Source organism: Acomys minous, assembly GCF_964271855.1.
Source record: "Acomys minous genome assembly, chromosome: 1".
In the NCBI taxonomy this organism is placed as follows: Eukaryota; Metazoa; Chordata; class Mammalia; order Rodentia; family Muridae; genus Acomys; species Acomys minous.
The window spans coordinates 39,445,121-39,471,462 of NC_140483.1; the positions used below are offsets into that span (position 1 = coordinate 39,445,121).

Below are 26,342 nucleotides of genomic sequence, written 5' to 3' on the forward strand. Positions count from 1 at the left end.
GAGAAGAGCGCTTCTTGAATATCAATTGTAAATTGGACACTGCATCAGTAGGGGGGCACCTAGTCTTGCTGGGAGGCTGGTCTGCCAACAGTTAAGTGACTAAGGAATTGCTTGCTCAAGGTTAAAGGGGTAGGTAGACCTAGGAGAGGAACCTTTCGTCCACCCTGGTGGTAGTGTGTGTGTGTGGGTCAGGGATTGGGGGGCTGGGGGGCTTAAATGTGAGTAGAAATAGGTGGTGAGTTTATCTGCTGCATCTCAGGAAAAAAGTTGCCCCGAGGGTGGAAAGGATCCTGTTGGGACCCTCGGTTTGGTTCATTTGCCTTTCTGTCTTTTAGACCAGAACGGAAGAGGGTTCTGACTCTGGCTGGGATGGATCAGCATCTGTGCCCTTAGAGACTGGGATCCCCCTCGGTTTCAGGAAGGAGTGGGCGCTATCCACCACGGGGAGTTCTGCCCAGGACCACCCCAGGAGAGAAAGGCTGTCGGGGTATGTGGCGCATTCCAGAAGGATCTCTGGGCCGCAGCCTCTGCACCACGCCCTCGGCGGGGCCAGGTGTGCGCCCCGGCTGCGAAGGGGGGAGCTCGGGGGCCCCGCAACGAGAGGGTTTACTGCTCGGCGGCGCGCGCTGAGTGTTTGTCTGCCTCTGAGGGCTGGGTTCTCCTTGTTCACAGGTGAGTCACGCCCCGAAACACGGGCTCTCTTCCTGTCAGGTCTGAGTCAGGGAGAAGAGTCGATAAAACCACCTGATCCAGGTGGAAGGAAGGCACACAGCGGGGCGAAGACTCGGTGCCCCGCAGCCACAGCAGCAACGAGCGAGTGCGGCGGCCTGGCCATGCCTGCGCTCTGGTTCAGCTGCTGCCTCGGCGTCGCGCTCCTGCTGCCCCCAGCCCAGGCCACCTCCAGGAGGGAAGGTGAGTGCTCCCACAGCGCCTCCAACTTGCCCTTCCCTGCAGACTGTGATGGCTGGCTCAACTCACCTCGAAGATTCGCACTTGGTCAGGGTCAAGGATCTCGGCAGGGTGCCCTTCTCCCTACATGGGGCTCCTTCAGAGATGGGCTATAAAGGGATAGGAGTTTTCCATAAAGCCCCCTGAGTAAACAAAAAGAAAGAAAGAAGGGAAAGAAAAGGAAAACACAAAACCAACGGGCTGTGCCAGAGGACGCGGTTTCAACCCTCTTTCAGTCCCCTCCCTTTGTTTTCTTTTGCACCAGGGAACCCCTCTACACCGGTTCAATCAGTAACATGGTGGTCTTTAAACTCTCTCCTCTATGTAATTTACCAATAGGAGTTGGAAGGGAATTTTTCCATGCCTGGCAGCACCACAGAGACTTAAAAAAAGAAGAAGAACTTCCATAATTTCCTGTTATCCGTGTTGTATTTTTGAGATGGAGCGTTTTAGTAATACCCCAAACTGCAAATGTTACTTCTTACAACAGTTTCACTTCCCAGATATTTATTGGACTCAAATGTCAAGTACCGTTTACTCTTACCTACAGCACTCAGTGGCTGTCACGTCTTGCAGTGTTAAGTTCATGTCCGCAAAGCTTTGTGAGAACCTAGCAACTGTTTTTCATGTGCATGTGTCCTGTCAACTAAGATGACACACAGTGCGGCTTTCCCTGGTACTTAGCAGAGGTGCTGTCCTCTAAGGACTGTGACTTTTAACGTGTGTTTATTGTTGCTTCCTGCACTTGGTGGCATTCCAGCCATCACTGCCATGGACCCAAGGCCACAGTGCATTTGACTATGTATAACTGTCACCAGAAAGGGTTGACTGTGATGGTAGACGTGGTCGTTTTCTTGACTAGAGAAACCATTTCACTAGTTGTATCAAAACCTGTTGTGTACCGTAGATATGCAGAACAGAGTTTTAAAAAACAAACACTCCCTTTGAGGTGGGGTAAGCTAGTTGAAACCCAGCAGAAAACATCCTAAGAGCAAAACCAGTCTCTGGATATCAGAATGAAAAGAATGGACCAACGACCGAGAATCCTTTGCCTGAAAAGGTGAGTCGTTGGCAGTGTTTGCACAAGGCCACCCAGGCAGAACCTTGATGCAGGTGTTCTTAGCTTTTCTGATCACACTGGAAAAGAAATACATATTATATGTTGTGTGTGCGCTTTTTCTTTAACAAGACAGGTAGGCATTACTGCGATTTCCCTTTGGCTATAATTAAATGTGTATGTGTGTGTGTGTTTGTGCTAGATAACAAAAACAAATATACAGGATGCCATCAATTGCTTAATGAAGTCAGACTCAGGAGCAGTGTTCCCACAGCGTCCCATCTAGTCACAGAGTCAGACGCGCTGTGTAGCTTATGTTTGCACTCTCCCCTTTCTTAGAGACAGATTGCTTGAGATAGCATGTTCTCTCCTCAAAAGGCTTCGCTTGGGAGCCAAAGGAGACTATGAAAATATGGAAGATCGTCCATATTTTTCCATTCCTGGTATACTTGGGATGTGCTAGGAGTTGGGCTAAAAAGTATGGTACCTGTCCTAATCCGGGGATCCTGTGAGCTGCAACCTGTGGGCTGTGAAAGTCTGAAGTCGTGCTGTTGCTTCCTGGTTGTTTCTTGCAGGTGAAATTATGGTTAAGATATAATTACCAAGACTTACAGGGTTGGCCTCAACTAAAACACTGGCTTTAGAGTCAGCCTGACCTGGCAAAAAATTTTTGGTTTACCCACTTTTTAATGCCTGTCTTGGTTACTGTTCTATTGCTGTGAAGAGGCGCCATGACCAAGGGAGCTTATGAAGGAAAATATTTCATTGGGGCTTGCTTATAGTTTCAGGGGTGAGTCTGGTATCATTGTGGCAGGGTGCAGTAGCTAAGAGCTGACATCCCATCAGTAGGCAGCAGACACAAAGAGGGAATAGGCCCCTGGCCAGGGATTTTTGAAACCTCAAACCCCACCCTCAGTGACATACCTCATCCAACAAGGCCACACCTCCTAATCCTTCCAAAATAGTCCACCAACTGGGAACCAAACATTCAAATATCTGAGCCTACCATCACAGTGCTCTCTCAGTAACGCCCCAGGCTCTTCAACTGCTTGGAGTCTGCTTATTTGTCTGCTAAATGAAAGCATTAGTACTAGGCAAGCTTGTAGACGCTGCAAAAGGGACATTATTGTGGCCCGCCTTGCACAGCTGTGTCCACATTTCTCTAGAGACTCTGGAGATAGGAGTACAGGTGCATTGACTTCCGATGTCCAGCCATCAGTAAGAAGCGGGAGGGTCGTAGCTTGATGAGAGACTGTGGTATGTGTCCCTGAAGGTCTGGGTCACATCCCTGAGAGAGGCATGACTGGAGATGAGACGGGCAAGATGCAGAGAGCAGCGTGACAGACAAGTAGCCGTGAGTCTGGCTATGAGGGCCTTTATGCCCTAAGCTGCGTATCTAAGATGGTGCCTTCTGGACAAAGAAGAGTGGCAGAGAGAGGTGTGGCTGCGTCCATGTTTCAGGAAGGCCACTGCCACAATCCAAGTGTGAGACGATAGTCACGAAACAGCTGAGAAGAAAGAGACCTTAGAAGCCCAGAAGGTACAATCTACAGAACTTGGCGACCCACTAAGGGCATGGTAAATCTGTGAGGCCCTACTACATTCCATCTCTAGGGACTTCCAGGGCTTTTCTTTCATCTCTTTTCATCAGCCCAAGAAAGATGGTATGCACCAGTCATGGTCAGGCTGACCTGCCCCAGCATTTACCCAACAGCAAAGGTAACACGTTACACAAAAACCTAAAGCAGATCAGAATTTCAACACTTGCTCTCACATCGGTCCTCCTTGCTTTTTTGTTGTTGTTGTTGTTGTCCACCAGAACATATCACATGCTATGATCAAACTCTGTGCTCCCTTGAACATGCCCAAACCATGTAATGTGGTCTTGCACTTTCTGATGGAAGTTGAATCTCTCATCTCTTCCCGGAAAAAAAAAATTTTTTTTTGGTTGGCTTGATTCTGAAAACATTTAGTGGTGTATATGGAGCAGCTGTTTGTCTCTTTGTGTTTAATTTAGTAAGCAAGTCACACAAGCATATTTAAAGTCATATAAGATACAAAGTGATATGCTTAGCTTTGCTTCGTTTGTCTTTCATCATGAAATAGTTGCATTCATAAAGTTATTTCCACCCATCTTCAGAATTCAGAGGCTTGCCTTCTTCAAGCCTCTTCTACACAGTTTCTGACTTCAAATAACCTGAAATATAATTCGCTGGAACTTTTTTTTTTTTGAGATAGGGTTTTACCGTGTTGTCCAGATTGGCTTTGAACTCATGACCCTGTGCTTCCACCTGCTGAGTGCTGGGGGTCGAGGTATGAGCTACTGTACCTGGATTTGAATCTCTTTCAATTGTCAATTCAACAATTAAAAGGTTTGAGTATTTCTGGAGCACATTGTGGTCTTCCCAGCACAGTTGCCTTGAACTTATTTGTGACCGCTTCCAACACTCATGTTTGTGAGATAAGGGACAAGGTATTGTGCTAGCTGACTAGGCATTCTTCTTACTGGTAAGCCTCCAGTATACTGAGTGAGGTCATTTATCTTACTGTCTTCCCCAGGTAATGCTTATATCATTGAGAAAGTGCTCTGTGGTATGTACGATTTTTAAAGGACTTAAATGTGCCACTCCTCCCCAGAGGAATCATTTTTTATAAAATATAAAGCCTATGTATCCAGGAAGCAAGAATAGAAAACTAAGATGCAAGGTGAGCTGGGAAGTCCTCTGGGGACATTGTTCTTGGCATCCTAAGCTGGGACAGTTGATTTAGCTGTAGTGGTCGACAGGCTGTTGATTTGCAGTCGCATATATGGGAAAGCCAGGCTATGAAATTACCCCGTTGAGGCACTTCTCGGAATGTTTCCTGTTAAAGTCCTCAGCACCTCAACCGTATTGACATTTGTTCTTTTCCTGGGGAAATTTGCAAGGACAAGACCTGAATCATCGATCTCAGACCAGCACAGGAACAGGAGCCCTATGATTCTGGAATTCTCTAATTTAGTCACAAATGAAGCTTAGCAGATGACTGAGGCATTCCCGGGGCCGTGTTGTAACATAAGTCCCAGATAGATGAGGTAATGTTTGAATCATCTCCAAAGCCCAAAGCTGTCTTTTTTGGTGTCTGTGGGTGACTATGTGTCTGCAGACATCCCTCCCTGCCGAACAAACATATGCCTCTTCACATCACAGCTGTAAAAGTAGAAGAGTGGGGTGGCTGTCTCCCCCAACCCCCCAACAGCAGCCAACACACATGGCTGGAGTCCTTCCCTTAGGTGGCATGGTAGGAGAGGTGGGGATTATGGAGACAGGGCTCGATATCCCAGCCTTCCTCAGACGCTGCAGACTCTTTGCAGAACTCCAACTGTGTCTCTTCCAGATTAAATTTTTATTCATCATGGGAATGTGAGTTTCCATGTTGGAAAAAAAATTAAAGTGCAGCCAAATCACTTCCCACAACCAACTCAAAACTAGACGGATTGTGTAAACTTTGAGCTGTACTTTACGTGGGAGATTCCCTACAACACAGGTTCTCACTTTTCCATTGTTTCCTAGAGCTAACTGTCCCTGTCCAATGCAGGGCAGTGCAGAAGGAGGAGCTCCATTCATTCTGGAGTAACCTTGCTTAGTCCCACAGGACCGAATGAGAAAGCATCAGACACCGGTTTGACAATGTATCACACATTGGGAATGTTCCTGGACTTCTCATCCTTTAAACAAGCAAAACCAAAAACAAACACATGCATTTGTTTTTAGTCTTAAGAGAGAATTATGGAAGCTTTTTTAAGATTAAAAAAAGTATTTGTGTGTGCGTGCGTGCATGTGTGTGTGTGTGTGTCTCTGTGTGTGTGTGTGTGTGTGAGTACATACCACATGTTCGTGTGGAGTCTAGAAGAAAGTGTCTCACCTCCTGGGGCTGGGGTTACAGGTGTTTGTGATCCATCCAATGAGGGTGTTGGAATCACTCCCAGGTCCTCTGGAAGAGCAGCAAGTGCTCTTGACCACGGAGCCGTTTCTCCAGCCCCTTGCCTCTCATTCTTGTTATAAACATTCACTTAAATTAGTGCCAGTGGCTGGAGAGCTGGAGCAGAGGTTCTGAGCATAAGCTGTTCTTCCAGAGGACCTGATTTCAGTTCCCAGCACGCGTGTCAGGTTGCTTACACCTATGACTCTGGGGGAATCTGATGCCCTCTTCTGGTCTTTGAGGGTACCTGCACACACATGGCACGCATGCTAATACATACCATTTTTATTTTAGTTCGTGTTTTGTCTGCATGTATGTCTGTACCCCACATGGCTACCTGGTGCCCTTTGCTCATTTCTATTGTCATATCCTCAAAGCAGTTTGGAGTTGACTAAGTGGCTTCATTTTAAAAAATTAAATAAAAGGCTGGCAGTGTAGTTCAGACTTAGTAGAGCACTTACTTGTTTGGTGGCAAGGTCTGAGATTTAATATCTAGAAAATAGTCAAGAGGTGGTAACCAGCCTTTCTATTTATACAGCTATCTCCTCCTCTTCCTCCTCCCCTTTCTCCTCCCCTCCTCCTCCTTTTCCTCCTCCTCCTGTTGATATTTTGAATCTGTGTGTGTAAAATTGTGTCTGGAGGTGTCCCCTCCCACTCGGCTGCTACAAACTATTGAGGGCTTCCACAGATGGTCCAGTTTCATGGCTAGAACCTTGACCTCATAAGTGTTACACAGATGGCTGTTTCCCCATCACTACCAACTTTGGTTTTGGTAAGCGTGGATTCCCAACGTTTAAAGGTCCTTTCTCCGGGCTGGAGAGATGGCTCAGAGGTTAAGAGCACTGACTGCTTGCTCTTTCAAAGGTCCTGAGTTCAATTCCTGGCAACCACATGGTGGCTCACAACCATCTATAATGAGATCTACTGCCCTCTTCTGGTGTGCAAGTGTATATGCAGGCAGAGCACTATATACATTATAAATAAATCTTTAAGCATAAATACATAAAGATCTTTATCTCAGTCAGATTGTCTCTCCCATAACAGTGAATCCAGTGGTGATCCAGACCTGTGCTCTCACCTCATCCAGGAAGCAGTGCCAGGGTGGCAAGCTGTGCCTGCTGGACTCTGTGAACACCTCAGGCAAGGCCACAGCTCCTGTGACCAAATAGGAGAAATGAAAAAGCAGCATTCTCATCCCACTGACGTATAGGACATGTTGCTTCTAACATCTGGTGGAGGGCTTTTTGTTTTTGTTTTTGTATTGTCTCCCTGAGACAGGGTTTCTCTTGTAGTCCTGTGGTCTACTCACTTTGTAGAGCAGGCTGGCCTCGAACTCACAGAGATCTGCCTGCCTCTGCCTCCTGAGTGCTGGGATTAAAGGCGTGTGTAATCACACCCAGCTCTGGTGGAGTTTTTATGGTCTGTTTTCTTGGGATATTTGTAATTTCCCTTGGTGGGTGTGTATCTATAGTTGAGCCTCTGGGAGCCCATTAAAATTGATTCTTCTGAAAATACAAGTTTGTATTGTTTTAAGTAAGACTTACAGAACGCCATCTTAGAAATGCACTTCATGCATGTTTTCCAAACCTTGCAAACACACAATAATTACAGCCATTCTTTTGATAAAACTCAGAAGTATAACAGTGCATGGTAGACACATATTTATTTGAATCCATATGTAAAGGCATGTAGTAATACATCAGAAATTGTAGCTAATATTTATGAAAACTTATTGCTCATAAAAGAAATAAGGGATTTAGGAGAAATATTTGTCTTCCTGGGCTCTGGTGTCCCTATGGCATGTTATGGGAGGCACATGCAAGTAAGAACTCCAGGTCACCAGGCTGAGCCACCTGCAAGTCACACACATGATTCCAAGCCTTGGTTGTGACAATATGTATAATGAACTGAGAGTGAAAATAGGAGCCTTTTACCTCATAATCATTCAAATGAAGAATGTGGTGATGGCTGTGTCATTATCTCTTGGTCACTTTGGACTGTTTATAGTTGGAGAGATTCAGTCATGTTCTATCATGCAGAGTTGCTGATGTGATTGGACAGTCAAGCCCCTGTCCATCGTCTGTTGTGTTTCCTACTGAGGCCTTAGCCACACTGCGTGGGCAGCACACAGGCCAAGCAAGGACATCTCAGTAGTTCTGGCTTAAAATGCAACTCCAAAAAATAAAAACGGAGAGAGAAGAAGGAGGGAGAGAGGGATGAAATTCAACTAAAGGTCTCTTAGTGAGGGAAATATCTTTATTCTAATTAGAAACTAAATTGTGTCTTTCTTTAAAAGGATTACACTGGAAATAGTCACACATTGAGCCATAAAATTCAAGATGGATTTGAATGATGAAATGTTCATACTTTGCTTTATTTACTTAAATTGAATATTTATTAAATTGTCGGAAAGAGATCTTTTGTGGCGATTTCAAAACTAGGAACTCTTTATGAACATCTCATTATCACAGGTGAGTATGGTAGAAAGTATTATTTTCTTCTTAGGAAGTCAGATCTGGGGCCTGGAGAAATGGCTCAGAGGTTAAGAGCACTGACTGCTCTTCCAGAGGTCCTGAATTCAATTCCCAGCAACCAGGTGGTGACTCACAGCAATCTATAATGTGATCTGATGCCCTCTTTTGGCATGCAGGGGTACAAGCAGGCAGAACACTGTATACAAAGTAAATAAATCTTAAAAGAAAATAAAAAATAAAAATAAAAGAAGTCAGATCTGAAGACTGAAATTTTTAGACAGCATCAAAGATTCTGATGTGGTTGAGACCAATTGGCAGCCGATAAATGTATTTCGTCTTGGATTTCATAAGGGTTGTGTGGCTTGGAGATTTGAAAAAAATAAGTTTAAGAGCACATTAGAGTAGATTCCTTTTGAAAAGACACCTTTGATCATTGCTTTTGTATTTCAAGCAGCCTGTGGCAGGCGTTTTAAAAGGGAGCAAATGCTCTCAGCTTAATCCTTATTCACCAAGCTCCGCCCAGGCTGACTTCTTCCTGATAGGTGAGTTCTCAGAGGTGGGGAATGGCAGTCACTTCTGCTGAGCTGCTGAGTATAGAAAGTTGCCTCTGAAGTCGGCATGGTGCCCAAGAGGATAAATTAGCATCTGATATCCAGTGTGCTTTGTTTGAACAAAGGGAAGAGCTTTTTGAGCTTTTCTTGCCTTAACACTCCCCCTCCCCACGATGAGTTCTCTTTATAAAGCAAGAATTGTAAGAAGCAGAGGAAAGAAAGAGGTCGATTAAGCAGCATAAGCCAGGCTGCTGGGAGTTCCTGCAAACCCAGCTCCTCCGAGCAGCAAGCAGCCAGGCAGAAGGGCCACAGGTGCAAGGCTCGCTTGGTCTATAGAGCAAGTTCAAGACTATCTGGGTAATGTGCATGGCCTTATCAAAATAAAGAAATGAGTGAAAGGACTGAGATTGACTCAGTGGTAGACCAGTAGCTTCCCTGTCTAGGCTCAGTCCTTACTACAGTAGACAGACAGACAGGGATGGATGGATGGATGGATGGATGGATGGATGGATGGATGGCTAGATAGATACATAAATTAGATACATACATACATAATACATCATACATACATACATACATACGTACATACGTACATACGTACATACGTACGTACATACAAACTTTTCTGGTTGTTGAATGAGTAGAGGGAAGCAACAAAGGCTTCCTGAACTCATTAGTGGTGTCAGTTCTGATTGGCTCAGGGTTGGATCTAGACTGTCTATGGTGGAGACAGACTTGGGTGGACTTGAGCTGTTTGCTGGGCTAAACTCCGGTAGGGAACAGATTAGTGACCTCTGAGGAGGTTGTCTCTGGGGCTGCGAGGTTGGCTTTGAGCCATCTGAATAGAGGTTTTGTTGTCGTGTGTTTGCTTATTTGCTGTTTTGAGACAGGGTGGCACTGTGTGGCCCATGTTGGCTCCTAAGATTCCTAAGTTCCACCTGCCCCAGCCTACCTAGTACTGGGATTACAGGTGTCTGCTGGCATGCTTGGCTTATGAGTTCATTTTTAAATGGGTTTTGTCCAAAGCTATAACCAGCCGGAGGAGTGGACTGCATTGCCAAAGTTAGGGATGAGCTGCTGGGAAGGCAACACCTACAGTGGTTAGAAAAACCCTCGTCTTAAGTGGGATCATCAAAGCCGGGCATGGTGGCGCACACCTTTAATCCCAGCACTCGGGAGACAGAGGCAGGTGGATCTCTGTGAGTTCGAAGCCAGCCTGGCCTGCAAATCAAGTCCAGGACAGCCAGGGCTCTTGTTACACTGAGAAACCCTGTCTCAAAAACAAAACAAGACAAGCAAACAAACAAAATCGTCAAGAGAGAGTTGGAGAGGGAGGAGTCCCAACCTCAGTCAGGACTGAGTCCTGAGAAACCAACCTTTGGAGCTGGGGCAAGGTCAGGTACTAAACCTGGCTGTGGAGATGAAGTGCCAGGAAGGAACCTGATCGTATGACCTCATACTGCCTAAGAGAAGATTTGAGAAGAGCAGGGCGAGGATTTAATGTCTCAGGAAGGGAACCCAGAGGGCGGGAAAGGAGGCAGAGGGCAGCCACCTTTCCCTACATCAGGAGGACAACTCAGTGTCAACCTTAAATGTTCCTCCTGGGATTCAGCCACATGATATCACTATAACTTATCATGTAAACCTGTCCCCGGCAGCTGAAATGGCAGCAGGAGCAGCGAGGCTCACAGTAATATGGGCCAGCGCACACTGTCAGGTTCAAACTTGCCGCTGGGATGCCTAGCTCCTGAGGTAGAACTGCTTACAGGGCAGGCTGCCCCATCAGGGCCTGCTGAGCTCATCCGTCAGCCTGCTGCGCAGCCCTGCCCCTCCCCCATACAGCCCTTGGCATACTGCCCACCTGTGGCTCCTGTGTCACAGGCCAGGGAGAGACTGTAAGTCTGGGACAGAGATAGCTCCTTTGGGGTTGGAGGCAGCCTGTCAGAAAGTTCCCGACCCTCCTGTGATTGGAAATGCCTTCCTATCTGTATTCTTTGCTCAGCCCGCTGTGGATGTTTTTTGTGTGTTGACATATTAGCCATTTTTCCAGTGAATGCCATACAGAAACAGCCACAAATGCATATTGTATTGGGGACATTTCTGTGCAGTTCCTGGGGTGAAATCTGGGGATCTTCGACATTCTAGTAGTCACTGTGCCACTGAGCTGTGCCCCAAGCCCTGCGTGTGGCTGTGTACAGGCCACAGCGAGCACGTAGAGAGGTCAGAGGACAATCTGTAGGAGGCCGGTTTTTTCTCTTTTTCTGCTGTGTGGACTCTGTGAATTGAACTTAGGTCTTCAGGCTTGGCAGCAAGCCCCCTTCCCCATTGAGCAACCTCCATCAGCCCCTGAATGGCTTCTTTTAGAGTGAGACTCTCTGGGTTATATCCCTTCTTTTTCTGCTCTCTCACTTCTCTCTGCCCATGCATCCCATCTATCTTAGCAACGGTGGTGCCAAGCACAGGAGCAGGTACCACTGGACTAGAGAAGAGAGCAGCCGTGGAGCTGAACTGGATAACGCCCATATAGCGCTCGCTGTACATGGAAGCGCTGAGCTCTGCGATCATATGAAGAGGGTTGCTTCCGGTGTTTCACGGAGAAGCCTCTGTAGGTCGTGAGCAGAGGAAGTGCCTAATCTGACTTATGTTTCGTGGGGGCACCCAGCCAGGTCTGTGGAAATGGCAAATCTGAAGGTCAGAGGCAGCAAAAGAGCTCAGGGTGTTCCAAATTCGTGCAAGGATCTAGGTGTTGAGGCCCAGGGAACAAGAGAACCAGAGTTAAAGGAGGGGCCCACACGGGCCAAATGCACAGGGTTTCTAAAGGCGTTTGGAGATTTTCATTCTGTTATTTATTTAAAGTACCCACAAGTGCAATGATTTCGCACACTGTGCTGAGGTGAAAATTAGATTGCCCTGGTGAAAAGCTGAGTGTATGCAGTATTTGTTTTTTGTGGGGGTTTGTTGTTTGTTTGTTTGTCTGGGACAGATTCTGCTGTGCAGACCAGGCTCACCTCTAACTCACGGCAGTCCTAGGCAGTCCTACTTCAGTCTCCTGGTTATAGAGATTACAGGCTCGAGCCCCACACCTGCCTCAGAGCTTGCTTTAAGTTTAGCACGATAGAGAGGCTTCTTACGGGGAAGTTTGCAGGAGTACGGCCTGAGCCTGCGCCCGCCACTGGTGATTACTCCCCAGCCTTTCCCCAGCTAGAGCCCTAGGAAACATTTTCTGTTTCCTTTCATTTTCCTAAGTCTACAGCTTGGAAGCAGCCTTTGCCCCTTGGCTTCCTGTCCTGACTTGTCAGAGGCCACGTGTAGTGAGGGGTGGGAGTGCTGGGAACAGCCCAGAGGGATTCCAGGCCCCATTGTTTAAAGAGGGTTTCCAGCTCCTTTGATCTGCCCGCCCCATGAGTGTGGGTGGTGGTGGGCGGCCCAGCCCTGCGTCTGGCTGCCTTGGCGGGTCTCTCTCCTAAGCAGCAGCAAGCACCTTGAGGGCCAGGGCCCGAGCTAGCACAGTTACCATTAGGGCGCACACTTAACGCAGCAGCAAGGAAGCGAGCGGCACACGGCACACTCAGGCACAAGTGCCACCCACACTACGCTAGACTTACAGAAATATGTGAAAATCTTTGTAAAAGGATTCCGGTTCCGAAGTGTTTATTTAGGGCTGGAGGTGAACTTGATGAATTGCATTCCTTTATCTGTGGGGAGAACCTGGCTGGCTGTCGGGAGCTGGAGTGAGGGGACAGGAAACAGACGAAATCTGAAGAGGTGTTTCTGGCTTGGGAAGAGGGTGGTGTGAATGAATACGCAGAGAAATAATGACTGCGATGTGGCAACAGACAGCGCAGTTTTGAGCCCCATGTCCAGGGTTAATTGTGGTTTTTTGTTTTGTTTTGTTTTGTTGTTGTTTTGTGGTGGTTTTTCACCCCCATTGATTCTTGCTTCTCTGTCTGTCTGTCTCTGTCTCTGTCTGTCTGTCTCTGTCTATCTGTCTGTCTCTGTCTCTCCCTCTGTCACTGTCTCTGTGTCTGTCTGTCCATCCGTCCGTCCGTGTCTGTCTGTCTGTCTGTCTGTCTGTCTCTGTCTCTGTCTCTCTGTCTCTGTCTCTCTGTCTCTCTGTCTCTCTCTCTCTCTCTCTCTCTCTCTCTCTCTCTCTGTGTGTGTGTGTGTGTGTGTGTGTGTGTGTGTGTGTGTCTGCATGTACCATAGCCTATGTGTTCAAATCAGAGGACAACCTATGGGAGTCGGGTCTCTCCTTCCACAATGTGGGTTCCAAAGCTTGCGTTGAGTTGTCAGGCTTGGTAGCAAGGTATCTTTATCTGCGGAGCCATTTTGCCAACTCTGATTTTGTGTTTTCTGATGCAGTGTTTCATATCTCTATCTGTCTGTCTGTCTGCATATTTAAATTATGTGTTCTGTATTTGTATGCACATGCATGTGTGTACTTACATGCATGTAGAGATCAGAGGACAGTATTATTCCTCAGAAGCTGTTTTTTTGAGACAAACTCTCATTAGCCAAAGACTCACCGAGTAGATGGGCTAGCTGGCTGGCAAGACCCAGAAACCCTGCTCTGCCTCCCAGCTCGCTGGGATGCCAAGGATACACCCATAGTTTTAATTTGGGTTCTGAGGATAAAACTCAGGTCTTCATGCTTACATAACAAGCAGTTTACTGACTGAGCCGTCTCTCCAGCCCCTATAATGATATCTTAACGCTGACTTCTGCACATAGGGAAATTGGAAAACATGGGTAATGTGAAAAGTGTGTAATGAATATATACAATGTATCTATAGCTATAAATATATTTTATAAATACAAATATAGATGATCTTTAGAAAAATATAATGTTAGTAGCTCTTTTATAAAATCTTGCTGGCTCGTGAAGTATTAGTGTCCAAGTACCCAGTAAACCTCCCCATTGAGTCATAAATGATATGTATTAAATCAACAAAATAAAGCCAGTATGGTGGCTCAAGGTGCAATCCCAGCACTGGGGAGAGCTGAGATGGAAGACTGCCGTAGTCTAGGCTGCACAGTAAGTTCTAGGCCAGTCAGGGACACACACACACACACACACACACACACACACACACACCAATGAAGTAAATACACATTTCCTTGATTAAGAACACAAGAGTGAAAAGAAGAATCAGCGAAACTACCATCTATCAATGTGGTGAGGCATGGTGGGACACACCTGAAGTCCCAGCACTCGGAGTCTGAGGCCAGAGGATCTCAACTTGGAAGCAAGCCTGGGCTACAGAGTGAGCTCCATCTCAAAGCAACAACAACAAAAACTTCCAAAGAGGAACTTTGGAAAGAAAAGGTGTACCAGTAGGAGTAAAGGACAATCTATCGTCTGCACTAAAATGATAGGGAATAATTTGATGTTTCTGTGTTTGTGGTGATTTACCAGAAAGTCACTGTACCCTGTCAGTAAGTGGGCAGAGAACATAAGCCACACAGGTACTCATTTAAAGCGACTGAAACACTAAGTAGCACACAGCACCTTCCAGCCCTCCCATCCTGTCCTATTCTCCATCCTCTCTTTACACTTATTGATGTCTGCTGCTTTTATAGTTCTCCTTCATGAACATCACTCTCCTGATATGCTGTCTATGTGTTACTCATTTACGTTGCTTATCTGCCACCCAGCCTCTCAGAGAAACTCTCCGAGGGCTGGGACACACACAGGTTTTATTTGCTGCTGGGTCCCGGAGCCTGGAATAGCCTGGTGCATATTAGATGCCCAGTGTGCTGTTTGTTCAGAATGGATGACTGTTGGTAGATGGCCAGCTTCTGACTCAGGAAGTGCCAAAGACTCTTCCCTTACTTGCACTGCCGTCACTTGTGTGCAGGTCAAGGCCTCTCAGTGAAAGCTGGTTGGTATATTTACAGTGTTTGAAGCTGGGTCACAGTTTGCAAGAACAGCAACAAATTTGAAAAATAAAAGTACAAAAAAAAAATCAGACACATCTCAACATAAGGGAAGGAAAGTATAATAATAAAGTCATTTTTAGAATTTCCTCTTGTTTCAGAAACTATTATGGACTTCCCTTTAGGTCTGTTGCTCTAAGTAGATTGAGTTAAGTTGGACTCTCATAGAGAAGACTAGGAACAGTGACTATTATTAGATTTGTATTTTTTTAAAGATTTATTTATTTATTATTATGCATACAGAGCTCTGCCTGCATGTACACCTGCATGCCAGCGGAGGGTACCAGATCACATTATAGATGGTTGTGAGCCACCATGTGGTTGCTGGGAATTGAACTCATGACCTCCAGAAGAAAAGTCAGTGCTCTTAACCACTGAGCCATCTCTCCAGCCCTAGATTTATATTTTTAATACATGAATAGATACATGGGGATAGACGGAGCTCTTTAAATGGTAGAAACACAGCCAGGGGTGGTGCTGGGGTCTGGAGTTTCCAGGTACTTAGCCTATTATTCAACGAGTTGAAATCAAGGCTCACATAGATCTGCAAAAGTAGCAAAGAAACTTTATTTAAAGCAAAACAATAGAAGAGATCAGAAGACACGGCAAGGGGCATCAAGCCAAATGAGGGGCGACACTCACGCCCGATTATTGTTTCGTGTTTCCTTTTGGAGTTCAAGCGAGGCATAGGCAGTTTTATATTTAGATTTATTAGGTCATATAATAATTTTTCTACTGTGCATGTGCCTTCCCATTGTGCGTCTGATTTTAATCCCGTGCCTGCCCAATCTGCATAGGCATAAAATGGTGAATAAAGGATTTTCCCTGAAAATTCACTCGAGGACGCAGTTTGCCTTCCTGTTTGTGAGCCAAAACCCAACTCAGGCTTGATCCGTCTTTCCATTCCTCACACCAGGATGCACTGAGGCTGGAGAATATATTCGAATAGACGCTGTCTTAGCCTGATGGCTGTTAGAAAAGGAGGAGCATTTTGTTGTCCAGAGAAGGCTGTGCATGTAGTCTGATGCAGGGGCAGGGCAAGGCAGCTGGGGAGGGTTGTGTTTATGTCATGCGTGCAGGTAAAGGAGCAAGGCTGCCACATCCATCATTAGTGGAGAGGGTGTCTGGAACCCAAGTCAACCAGAGTCCCAGGTTACAGGGCTAGTGCCTGCTTCACATGTGAAGCTAGCCTGCTTGCTTCTTTCTTCCCTTCATTAAAACAGAATCTCATTCCATAGCTCAGGCTGGTCTGGAACTATGTAGCCCAAGTTGGCCAAAACTTCCCTGTTGATCCTACCGCATTCCCCCAAGTGTAGCAATTACAGGGGCAGGCCGCCACATTCAGTAGTGGGTTTCCTAGTATTTGGAAGAGCTTCATTTTATTGGCTCGTTCACAGATGCTAAGCAGGGTCTATGGGCCAGCTTCTAGCACTGTGTGGTAACCCAGGGCTTTCATTTTCCCATTCCGTGCATGTTGGAAGTGAGACACAAAGCACAGCACTTTACCCTTAACTCAACTTTGTTAAAAAAAAAAAAAAAAGGATACATTAAAAATCTTTTTTGGCAACCATTTAAAATTCAATAGATTTCCCCCACAAAGCCAGATTTCCTTGAAAAGCATAAATGGAAGCCTTGCTACAGTAGCCCTTCACCCTGTCTGTCTGTCTGTCTGCTGACCTCTGAAGGTGAATGCTACTTTCCCTCGTGTCCTCTGGTACATACAGTGTCTCTACCTGTTAGCCTACTTCTAGCCTTGTGGGTGCCCTGTGGCCACCAGTGAGCTCATGGTGCTAGTCAGTAAGGAATGACCCCCAAATGAAGAAAAATTGACACAAACTCTCTCTATTATTCTCATTCTGTTAAGCCCAGTTGTAAGAATATTCTAGAATTTAAAATATGACTCCTCCTTCCCAGTTGTGAGAGTGGGTAATCATTGGGACAAAATGAGAAGGAACCCATCCATTGTTCAAGCACACACCGATGGCAGAAAGAATGGTTCTATGCAAAAGACGCAGGATGCGTTTTTCTCTCGTTGTCTGATGTGAGCACTTAAAGCCTCAATATTGAATCAGAACGGTTCATACAAGCATAACCTGGTCACTTCAGAGTCCTGCAGGCAAGTCTTCTGGGAGTATCTTCACTAAATTCTCAGGCAATGCAGACTCTCGAGGCCAACGTACTCCTCGGGTGAAATCTGTCCATGGATGTGGTGGCAAATGCCTATTATCGCAATGCTTGGGAGACAGTCAGAAGTGCAAGGTCATTTTTCAGCTCATATTGCATTCCAGGCTAGCCTGGGCTACATGAGACCCTGTCACAAAAGCAAAACAACATAACAGTATGCTCTGAATGAGAGAAGCAGAGTAAAATGTGCAGTTGCTTAGAGACTGCTCCTAGGAGGTATGGGGCAGAAAGAGCTCTGGTGGTATAGTGGAGGAGCCTTACAGGGACGCCTGCCTGCTGTGCATAACACATGTGATGGGTGTACCCATTCCTCAGTAGAAATTTCACAGTGCAAGACAGCTGTGCAACACATCTGTTGGAGATTTTCAAAATCAGTTTCACTAGCAATAGTTGGGAAAGACTCAGCTTGGCAATGGGTCGGTGGGAAAAACAAAAAGCAAATACCCCTGGCACTTTTGAACGGAGGACAAATTCAGTACCCTGTAAACTTAATGAAATGTTGGTCCCCATCCCTGGAATGAAGATGTCTAGTCTCAGAATAGGACTCTGTTATGAGCTGAGCTGTTCAGGCCTTGAAGCACCATAGGCAATTTTTGCCTTTTAAATAAAGAGATTGAAAAGTGGGGTTTGGGCCAGGTGTGGCAACACACACCTTTTATCCCAGCACTTAGGAGGCAGAGGCAGGCGGATCTCTGAGTTCGAGGCCAGCCTGGTCTACAGAGTGAGTTCCAGGACAGCCAAGGCTACACAGAGAAGCCCTGTCTTGAACAACAACAACAACAAAAACAAAAAACAAAACAACAACAACAACAACCCCCCCCCCAAAAAAAAAAAAACGGAGAGAGAGAGAGTCCAGAAGAGGACATAGAAAACCCTTGCAACCAGACTAGAGTCTTGAAATGAAGAAGAGATGAAAATATAGAGGCTTTGAAATCACACAGACCAGGGATCAAATTCTGCCTTTGCTACTTAGCAGTCTGTGTAATGTAAGGCAAGATGCACACCCCCTCCAAGCATTCATCTTCCTATCCCCTAAAAAGAGAGGTTAAAACATTATTGTGAGAATTAACTGAGATGATGATGGATATGAAGTCCCAGAATCAGCTTGGGTGTCAAGATATCTTAGTGGGTTAAAAAAAAAAAAGGCATTTGCTGCCAAGCTTGAGGACCTGAGTTCGAGTCCCATGTGGTAGAAGGAGAGGCACTGACTCCCAAACACTGTCCTCTGTCCTCTACATGCATGCAATAGCATGCACACATAAAATCACAAACACGCGCATACTACATATAATAAAATTTAAAATAAAAGAAACAAAGTGGCTCTGAGCTGGTGTTACATATTTAGGGAGTCAGTGGGATTGATGGCAATACCTTTGTGGCTTTGAAGATGGACATGAGACCTGCACAGGACAGCTGCTCAGAACCTTTGCTGGCTTTATGGTTAGCATTCTGGTTAAATCATAGTTCTAGGCACTTCAGAAATAGCTTCCCACCCACCAAGGTGTCGGGTCGTACACCAAGGCCTTGTGACCACTGAAGGCAACGTGGAAAGGTTTGGCTTCAGACCTCAGCTCTTTACTGGGTCAAGTTTCTTCTTTAAGTGCTGTTTTTAATCTGTTTCTTCTTGTGTTTTGTTTGTTTGTTTTTGGTTTGGTTTGGTTTGGTTTGGTTTTCAAGACAGGTTTCTCTGTGTAACCTTGACTGTCCTGGATTTGCTTTGTAGACCAGGCTGGCCCTGAACTCACAGAGATCCACCTGCCCCTGCCTCCCAAGTGCTGGGACTAAAGGCGCGTGTGCCTCCACGCTTGGCTAATCTGTTTCTTCTGAGGGAGGAGAAAGAGTTCACGCAAGGGCATTGGCTGGTCCTTTCTCAGATGGATCTTCTTAAGGGTAACAGGAGGCTGACCTGTTCCACATTGGTAGAAGAGAAAACGAGATGCAAAAGTCAAAGTGGTTTGCCCAAAGGGGTGAGGATGAGCCCACTGCTAGAGTGCTTAATACACACAGAGCCCAGGCTTTGAATGGAAGCCACATACCCAGAAGGGAAAGGCAATTTGTTAAAAGAATTGTTTCCATTCTCTTGATTTCAAGGCTCGTCACTTTTTCTCGTAAGCCATGATGAAAACAATTTGAGTGTCTACTGTGTGTCAGATACTATGTCAATTATTTCCATGTGTGGCTGTCATTTAGACCCACACACGGAGTTGGCTGACACCGGGTGATGGCTTTCTCTGACAACTGACTTTGGGAGGGACACACAAGACGCACTTGAGGATGAGAAGAACTGGCCCAGACGGTCATACCAGCCACTCAGCGTTGACGTTGTTGAGGGACAAATGTTGTATATCTTCAGCAGTGGAGCTGCTGGGGTTGATTGGGAGTCCATGACTGGCAGCCCTCCTCTGGCTTGCTGACTTGTTGTGTTGGTTTGCGCAGTGCTTACAATGAATTCTCTGCCGATACTCAAGCCAAGAATTTCCATATAAAAACATCACCTAAGCTTTTCCGGCTCCTCTTATGTAATTGGACAGTTTGGTGACACTGTGTCCACGTTCCCTAGACAGCGATCCCCCCCAGCACTACGTAATTGCTGCCTCCTGTAAGTGGGACAAAGAGCACTCATTATTCTACGATGGCTCACGTCACACGCCAGGTGTAGTTGATGATATTAACCACCTGCGAGAATGCTCTGTTTTCCAGTTGTTTCTGACAGCGTCTCTCTTCCTTCTTCCCTAGTCTGTGACTGCAATGGGAAGTCCAGGCAATGTGTCTTTGATCAGGAGCTCCAACGACGGACGGGCAGCGGGTTCCGGTGCCTCAACTGCGAGGACAACACAGCCGGGGTCCACTGCGAGAGGTGCAGGGAGGGGTTCTACCGGCAGCGAGCGAGAGACCGCTGCCTACCCTGCAACTGCCACTCCAAAGGTAGGTGGAAAGGAGGCAAAGGATGGAGAGAGAGGAGACAGAGGAGAGAAGGAGGGAGGGCAGGGAGAAGGAAGGGAGAGAGAAGGGAGTGGGGGAACGAGCAAGCCGAGAGGGAGATGTGACACAACTGGGTCCCACCAGATATTAGTCGTTTTAGAAATTTCTGTCTGCAAGGAAGTGTTTCTCTTACAGTGGGAACAATGGAAGGAGCCAGGGTCGTCAGGGCAGCTGCCCTGAATTCTAGTGCGGAGAGTCGAGTAGTTTGTTTATAGTACTGAGAATTTCTCACAGAGCCTTGAACGTGCTGGGCCAGGGTTCTACCGCTGAGCTAGATCATGTTTTAAATGTTTATAGTCTTGAGATAAGCCTTAGGTTCGCTAGGCTGGCCTCACATTCTTGATCTTCCTGCTCAAGGGAGTAGCTGGAATTAACAGATAAATGCTAGCGCACCTGAGAGAGTTGGGCGAACTTTTCTAGGAAGGTAGGTTAACTGTTCTATGACTCAGGGTCAGAGGAAGCTTGGTCTCTCCCAGCGAGGGTTCTTTCCTCACATGCACCTTTGCTTTGCCCAGGCTGTTGGAAAGAGCGATTAGCTGGGTGTGGTGACATTTGCTTATAATCCTAGCACTTGGGAGGTAGAGGCAGGAAGATCAAGGAGTTCGTGGTCATCCTCAGACACATAGAGAGTTGCCCAGGCTATAAGAAATCCTGCCACAAAACCCCCAAACCAAAACAAAAATTAAAAAGGAAAAAAAATATGCATCGGAAGGATGTGTTTCTGTGGCTTTGATGGGTGATAGTAATTCCAAGTACCAACAGAAAAGCTACAGAGAAAGACCAGAGCTGCTGAAGGTTCGCAAGAGCAAGCACCAGGTAGGAAGCTCCTAACTCAGGGGTGGGTTCACAGAGGAGCTAGGTATTATTGCTTTTATTAGATCTATCTATCTATCTATCTATCTATCTATCTATCTATCTATCTATCTGCCTATCTTATTGGTTTTTAATATCTCCTCCAGCTACAGTCCTAAACTCCGGGTGTCTGTTGTGCACAGGCATCCCCACATTGGGCTGACTTCATGATGCTAGACAGTACACACATATTACTAAACACATGGGGGAAGCAGGGGTCTATAGCTATGCTGAAGTTTTTATTGGCACCTCATTTGTGCGGTATCTTTCCTGGCCTTTGGTGCTTCTCCTTGTGGGAAAGTGCTTAAGAGCATCCTGTGGTAGAGCCATAGCATGGCCCTGCCTCAGTGTGGCTTCGTGGAATCCATTAGGAGCTGCAGCCGGAAGAATCTGAAGTTGAGCAGGTTTGGGGCCAGCCAAGACAAGTTGTTAGTGGAGAGTATCAAGAACCTTCTAGAAAACTGGGATGACCTGGAGTGATATGGATCTGGGCTCATCCCCAGGTTCAGCTGGGTCTGCTGTTACGATGTGGTCTGAATCCAGTCTGTTTAGTTGTGTGTTTAGCTAATCCAACATCTAGAACCTCTTAGATTTCTCAATCCTCACCATGAGCCAAAGGACTTCATGAAGAAAAAGCAAAAGAAAAATGAGTCTATTATAGTGGATATGTGAGATTCTTGGGGGAGCCAAGATCCCCATAAAACATGCTGCTTCACTGCACATCACAGGAGCTGAGTTGTCCCCACAAAATGGGCAGTGAGGATGTAACCAGAGACTCTGGTGTGTGTGTGTGTGTGTGTGTGTGTGTGTGTGTGTGTGTGTGTGTGTGTGTTGGGGGAGGGGGCTCCCCTGCAAAGCGTGGGCAGAATACAAGGTTCTAATTCCAGAGGAGATAAGGAATGAGCTGCCGAATAGAGTAAGGAAAGGTTTCTCACTGGTCTCTCTGTATGGCTCCCACTCGCCCCGCATCAGAAAGCTTGTCTCCTTTTCTCTGGAGGCATCTGAGACTTCACAGGAGCCCGATGGGAGGTGCAGAGACACATAGTGATTGGCATCTAGTGTGAGGCCTTTTATGCAGTAATTAGCCTTTACAGATAACCTTCTGAGCAGGGTTTCCATCTCAGAAACGAAGGTAGAAGGGACAGGAAGATGCATGTGCAAGGTGGCAGAGCTAGGGGACAGAGCAAGGCTTTTAGCCTAGGTTTGCTGACACCATAGCTGATAGTGGTGTGTCTGGGAGCCAGACAGCCTGGGTTCATATCTTGCCAGCGTTGCTCCCTCTGAGTCCCTCGGGGCATAAGGTGTAACCACTCACTGCTCCAGTGCTCTCATCAGATAAAAGGTCACCTGGAAACACACCTGGATCACACGATAGTGCAAGAATAATCAAGCACACAATAGACAGATTAGTAGACTGTACATAGTCAATGATAGATATTCTTACAAAGATGGAGGTTGAGGTCCAAACTGCCTAAAACACTGACCTTTTCAAAAACTACATCCTAACCAGGTATGTCAGGACAAGCTTGTAATCCCAGCACTTGGGAGGTAGAGATAAGAGAACCAGGAATTCAAGACCAGTCCTAGTTACACAGCAAATTCAAGGCTAACCTGGGCTGCATGGAACTGTCTTAAAAAAAAAAAAAAAAGAGGGATAAATAAAAAATAATAATATCCTGGTACGATAGAAGGCTCATTAGTGACCTTATAAATGATTTAAAATGAGTTGTTAACATTTTACTTATTATTAAAAACTCCAGTTTATAGTGAATATCTGAAAGTATCTTTTAACAATGGAAACATTGGCCTAGAAAGTTAATAAGTGCCCTGAAATCTCCCTCAAGGTACTTTTAAGAGCTGCAAATGTGCCGGGTGCGGTGGCGCACACCTGTAATCCCAACACTGGGGGAAGCAGAGGCAGGTGGATTGCTGGGAGTTCCATGCCAGCCTGATCTACAAAGCAAGTCCAGGACAACCAAGGTTACACAGAAAAACCCTGCCCCCCCCCGAAAAAAAAAAGAGCTGCGAATGTAATCTAGGTCTCTGTCCCTTCCATATGAATGAATAAAGCAAAACAAAACAAAAAAACCAGAGCACTGTGTTTGCGTCCAAGGCAGACAGCCCCCAGAAAACCTGGATTTCCTAAATGGTGACTAATACTTTATTCTTTCCAAAACATTTTCATAGCCTGGCAGGCTGTGTGCCACACACCCACATTCCCCTTGGAGAGACAAGGAAACCAAAGCTTTAGGAGCCAGCTGACTAGGCTGAGGACACTGGTGGGAGAGACTTTCCACTACTTGTTGTTCCCAGCTGTCCCTGGGCTTTGCAGATCACCAACTCGCAGCCTGACTTGAGGAAGGCATGTTAGAGACTGCGCCTACAGCCTCGGGCGCGCTGGCCAAGTGCTCTGTCACTGAACTAACTGTATCCCAATATCTCTTTAGATTGTTTTACTTTGAGACAGGGTCTCATTAAGCTGCCCAGACTGTCCTTAAACTTATTCTGCAACCCAGCAGGCCTTGGGATTGCTATCCTCCTGCCTCAGCCTCCCAACTAGGTGGGATTACAGGTCTACTTTAACGTTGATTTCCTATGTGATTTCATTATCTCCCAATCTAATGCAAGATCATTTTCCAGTTTCAAGTAATTGCTTGAACGAATTTATAATAGCAGTTCTCAAATGCCAAAAAGAAGAAGAAGAAGAAAAAAGTCTTTAAAAATTGTCATTACTTCATGTGTGTTAAATGAAGCCAACAGTTGAATGATGCTCAATGTAGTTTGGCCTTCGCACCAGTATCTTGTGAGTATAGAAGTGAGCTTATCGTTTTGTGTGTGTGTGTAATGTACATGTGTGTGGCAGATGTGGTCTGCATATGTGGGGGAATATATGCACACATGTATGTAGGCATAGATATGTGAGGGTTGGTATACATGTTGTGTAGGCCGGAACTCAATGCTGGGGGTCTTCTATGATTGCTCTCCACTTTATTTATCTGAGGCAGGGTCTCTCACTGAACAGGAACCCCCAGATTCAGCTAGTCCAGCTAGCCAGCTTGCACCCGTGAACAGAGGGGGCTCAAGAGCAGCCTGCGCAGCACAGCGAAACCTTGTCTCGAAGTAAAACAGTGTGAGGAGGACTTGAGATACAGTTCAGCCTCCTGGGCACTGAGATTATAGTCACGTGCTGGAGATCAATGCGTGCTTCATCCACTGACATCTCTCAGGCAGAGGAGAGCTTGTTTTAGGTGATGACTATGTGGGCCCAGGAACAGTGCTGAGCGGTCATCACTTCATGTCACCGTATGTTTAAGTCCTGCTCGCCTTTCACAGACACTTCAGGGCGCACTGTGTATGTGCTTGTTTTTTCCTCTCATGACACCCAGGGTGTCTTGATGTGGGTGGCCATCAGTGTCACTGGGCTTCCTTCGTTAATGTTTTACATATCTGTGACAGAGTCTTACTCAGATTAGCATATTTCAATTATTATTTAAAACCTCTTTATTTTTTATATTTTTAAAAAAATTTTATTAATTTGTTCATATTACATCTCAGTGGTTATCCCCTCCCTTGTATCCTCCCATTCCTCCCTCCCTCCCATTTTCCCCTTACTCCCCTCCCCTATGGCTGTGACTGAGGGGGTCTTCCTCCCCCTGTATATGCTCATAGGGTATCAAGTCTCTTCTTGGTAGCCTGCTATCCTTCCTCTGAGTGCCACCAGATTTAAAACCTCTTTAAATGTAAGTTTATATGCATGAGTGTGTGTTTACAATGTGGAGGCTTGAACCCAGAGCCCTGCACATGCTGAACAAGTGCTTTGCTACTGAGCTATATCAAATGGTGGGGGGGGGGGAGGAGGGAGGGAGGGAGGGAGAGAGGGAGGGAGACTCACACGGAAGCTGTCTTGGCTTAATTTTAAATGCTAATCGCTTTTGACACCTCCTGCATTCTCAGATGCACATGGAGCTTATCCACCTGAGTCCTGAGAACCCTGAACCAGGGAGTCTGTTCTTCATCTGTTCTTTAAAGCCAATTATTCACAATCCTTGAGCCCGGCTTAGAATGTAGACATTGGAGCAAGTGCTTTCATCCTAGCCAGGCAAGGCACTTTAAAAGCCCATTGCTGTTATTTTAGAAGCTCTAGAACGTGAAGTAAATTAGTCATGTTTGCAGTTAGAGACATCAAACGGTCTCATGCCAACTTTGAAGGCCTGATGTGACGCCTCAGGGTAAATTACTAGTATAGTGTTAACACTATCATGGTCTATTAGTGTAGTGTTAACTACATTTTTAAGCACCTGCTATATGTGAGACGCTGGATTAGGCACCTCTTACATACTAGCTGTTAGTCTTACAACAGCCCCACGAGGTATATGTTTTCATTCTCACTTAAATGACATCATAGGTAAGCAGTCTGCCCAGAGACAGGCAGCTAGAAGCGCCTGGTGTTTGAACTGAGATCTATTGAACTCAAAGCCCGGGTTGTTTTCCTGTCCTCCAGTTTCCTCTAAGCCGGTGGTTCTCAACCTTCCTAGTGCTGTGCCCTTTAATACAGTTCTTCATGTTGTAGTGACCCCTCCCAGCCACAAAAATTATTTCATTACTATTTAATAACTGTAATTTTGCTAGTCTTATGAGCTGTGAACGTGACTATCCGATATGCAGGATATCTTAGGTAACTCCTGTAGGGGTCCCGACCCACAAGTTGAGAACCCCTGTTCTATAGTGATATTCTGTAGGTAGGGCCCTTTGGAGATAGAGTCTCTCAAGCTAATAACAAGTATTGACATAAAAGTTTCGAATAGTGTTCGGAAACATTGGTGTTGAGAAACTGAACCACAGGGGCTGGGGGTGTAACTCAGTGGGAAACCACTGGCCTACCATGTGCAAGGTCTTGACTCCATCCCCAGTGCTACAGGTGATGGCAATACTACTACCATCATGACTAAGTAAGCTTCCGGCCTGTTGAGTGTATGATGTTATAACCCCTGAAAGACATGCTAGTCACATTTTTTCAAACTCTTTTGAACACAAAATATTTGCGGGTTAAGAGTTAGTGCCTCTTAGAAGAATATTCTAGAGAATAAAATTTGGACTATTTGGGCCACACCTAGCCAAAGTTCTCTTTCCTACCTTACGATTATCATTATTTCTTTAAAGGGGTGAGCAAGAGCTCTTCACTAGTTTATTAACTTAGGGGGTGGGCAGAGGCACATGCCACAGTGAACACATGGAAATCAGAGGACAACCTGGAGGAATCTGTTCTTTCACCATGTGGATCCAGGGATCGAACTCAGGTCTTCAGACTTGCCGGCGACACCTTTATCCACTCAGCCATCTTGCCAGCACAACAACAATCCTTTCTGAGAAATGACTGCAGAGTTTGCTGGAGTTGAA

At 46.0% G+C, this 26,342-nt stretch overlaps 1 protein-coding gene across 1 annotated transcript in view; it reads left to right on the forward strand.

Moving 5' to 3' along the window:
• Positions 1-698: 698 nt before the first annotated feature.
• LAMC2 (laminin subunit gamma 2) overlaps positions 699-26,342 on the forward strand; it is a 65,766-nt gene continuing 40,122 nt past the window's right edge. The window contains exons 1-2 of the mRNA XM_084792168.1: positions 699-912; positions 19,848-20,036. Coding sequence (XP_084648294.1) covers positions 834-912; positions 19,848-20,036 — 268 coding nt within the window. The 5' untranslated portion in view covers positions 699-833. The remainder of the gene's footprint in view (positions 913-19,847; positions 20,037-26,342) is intronic.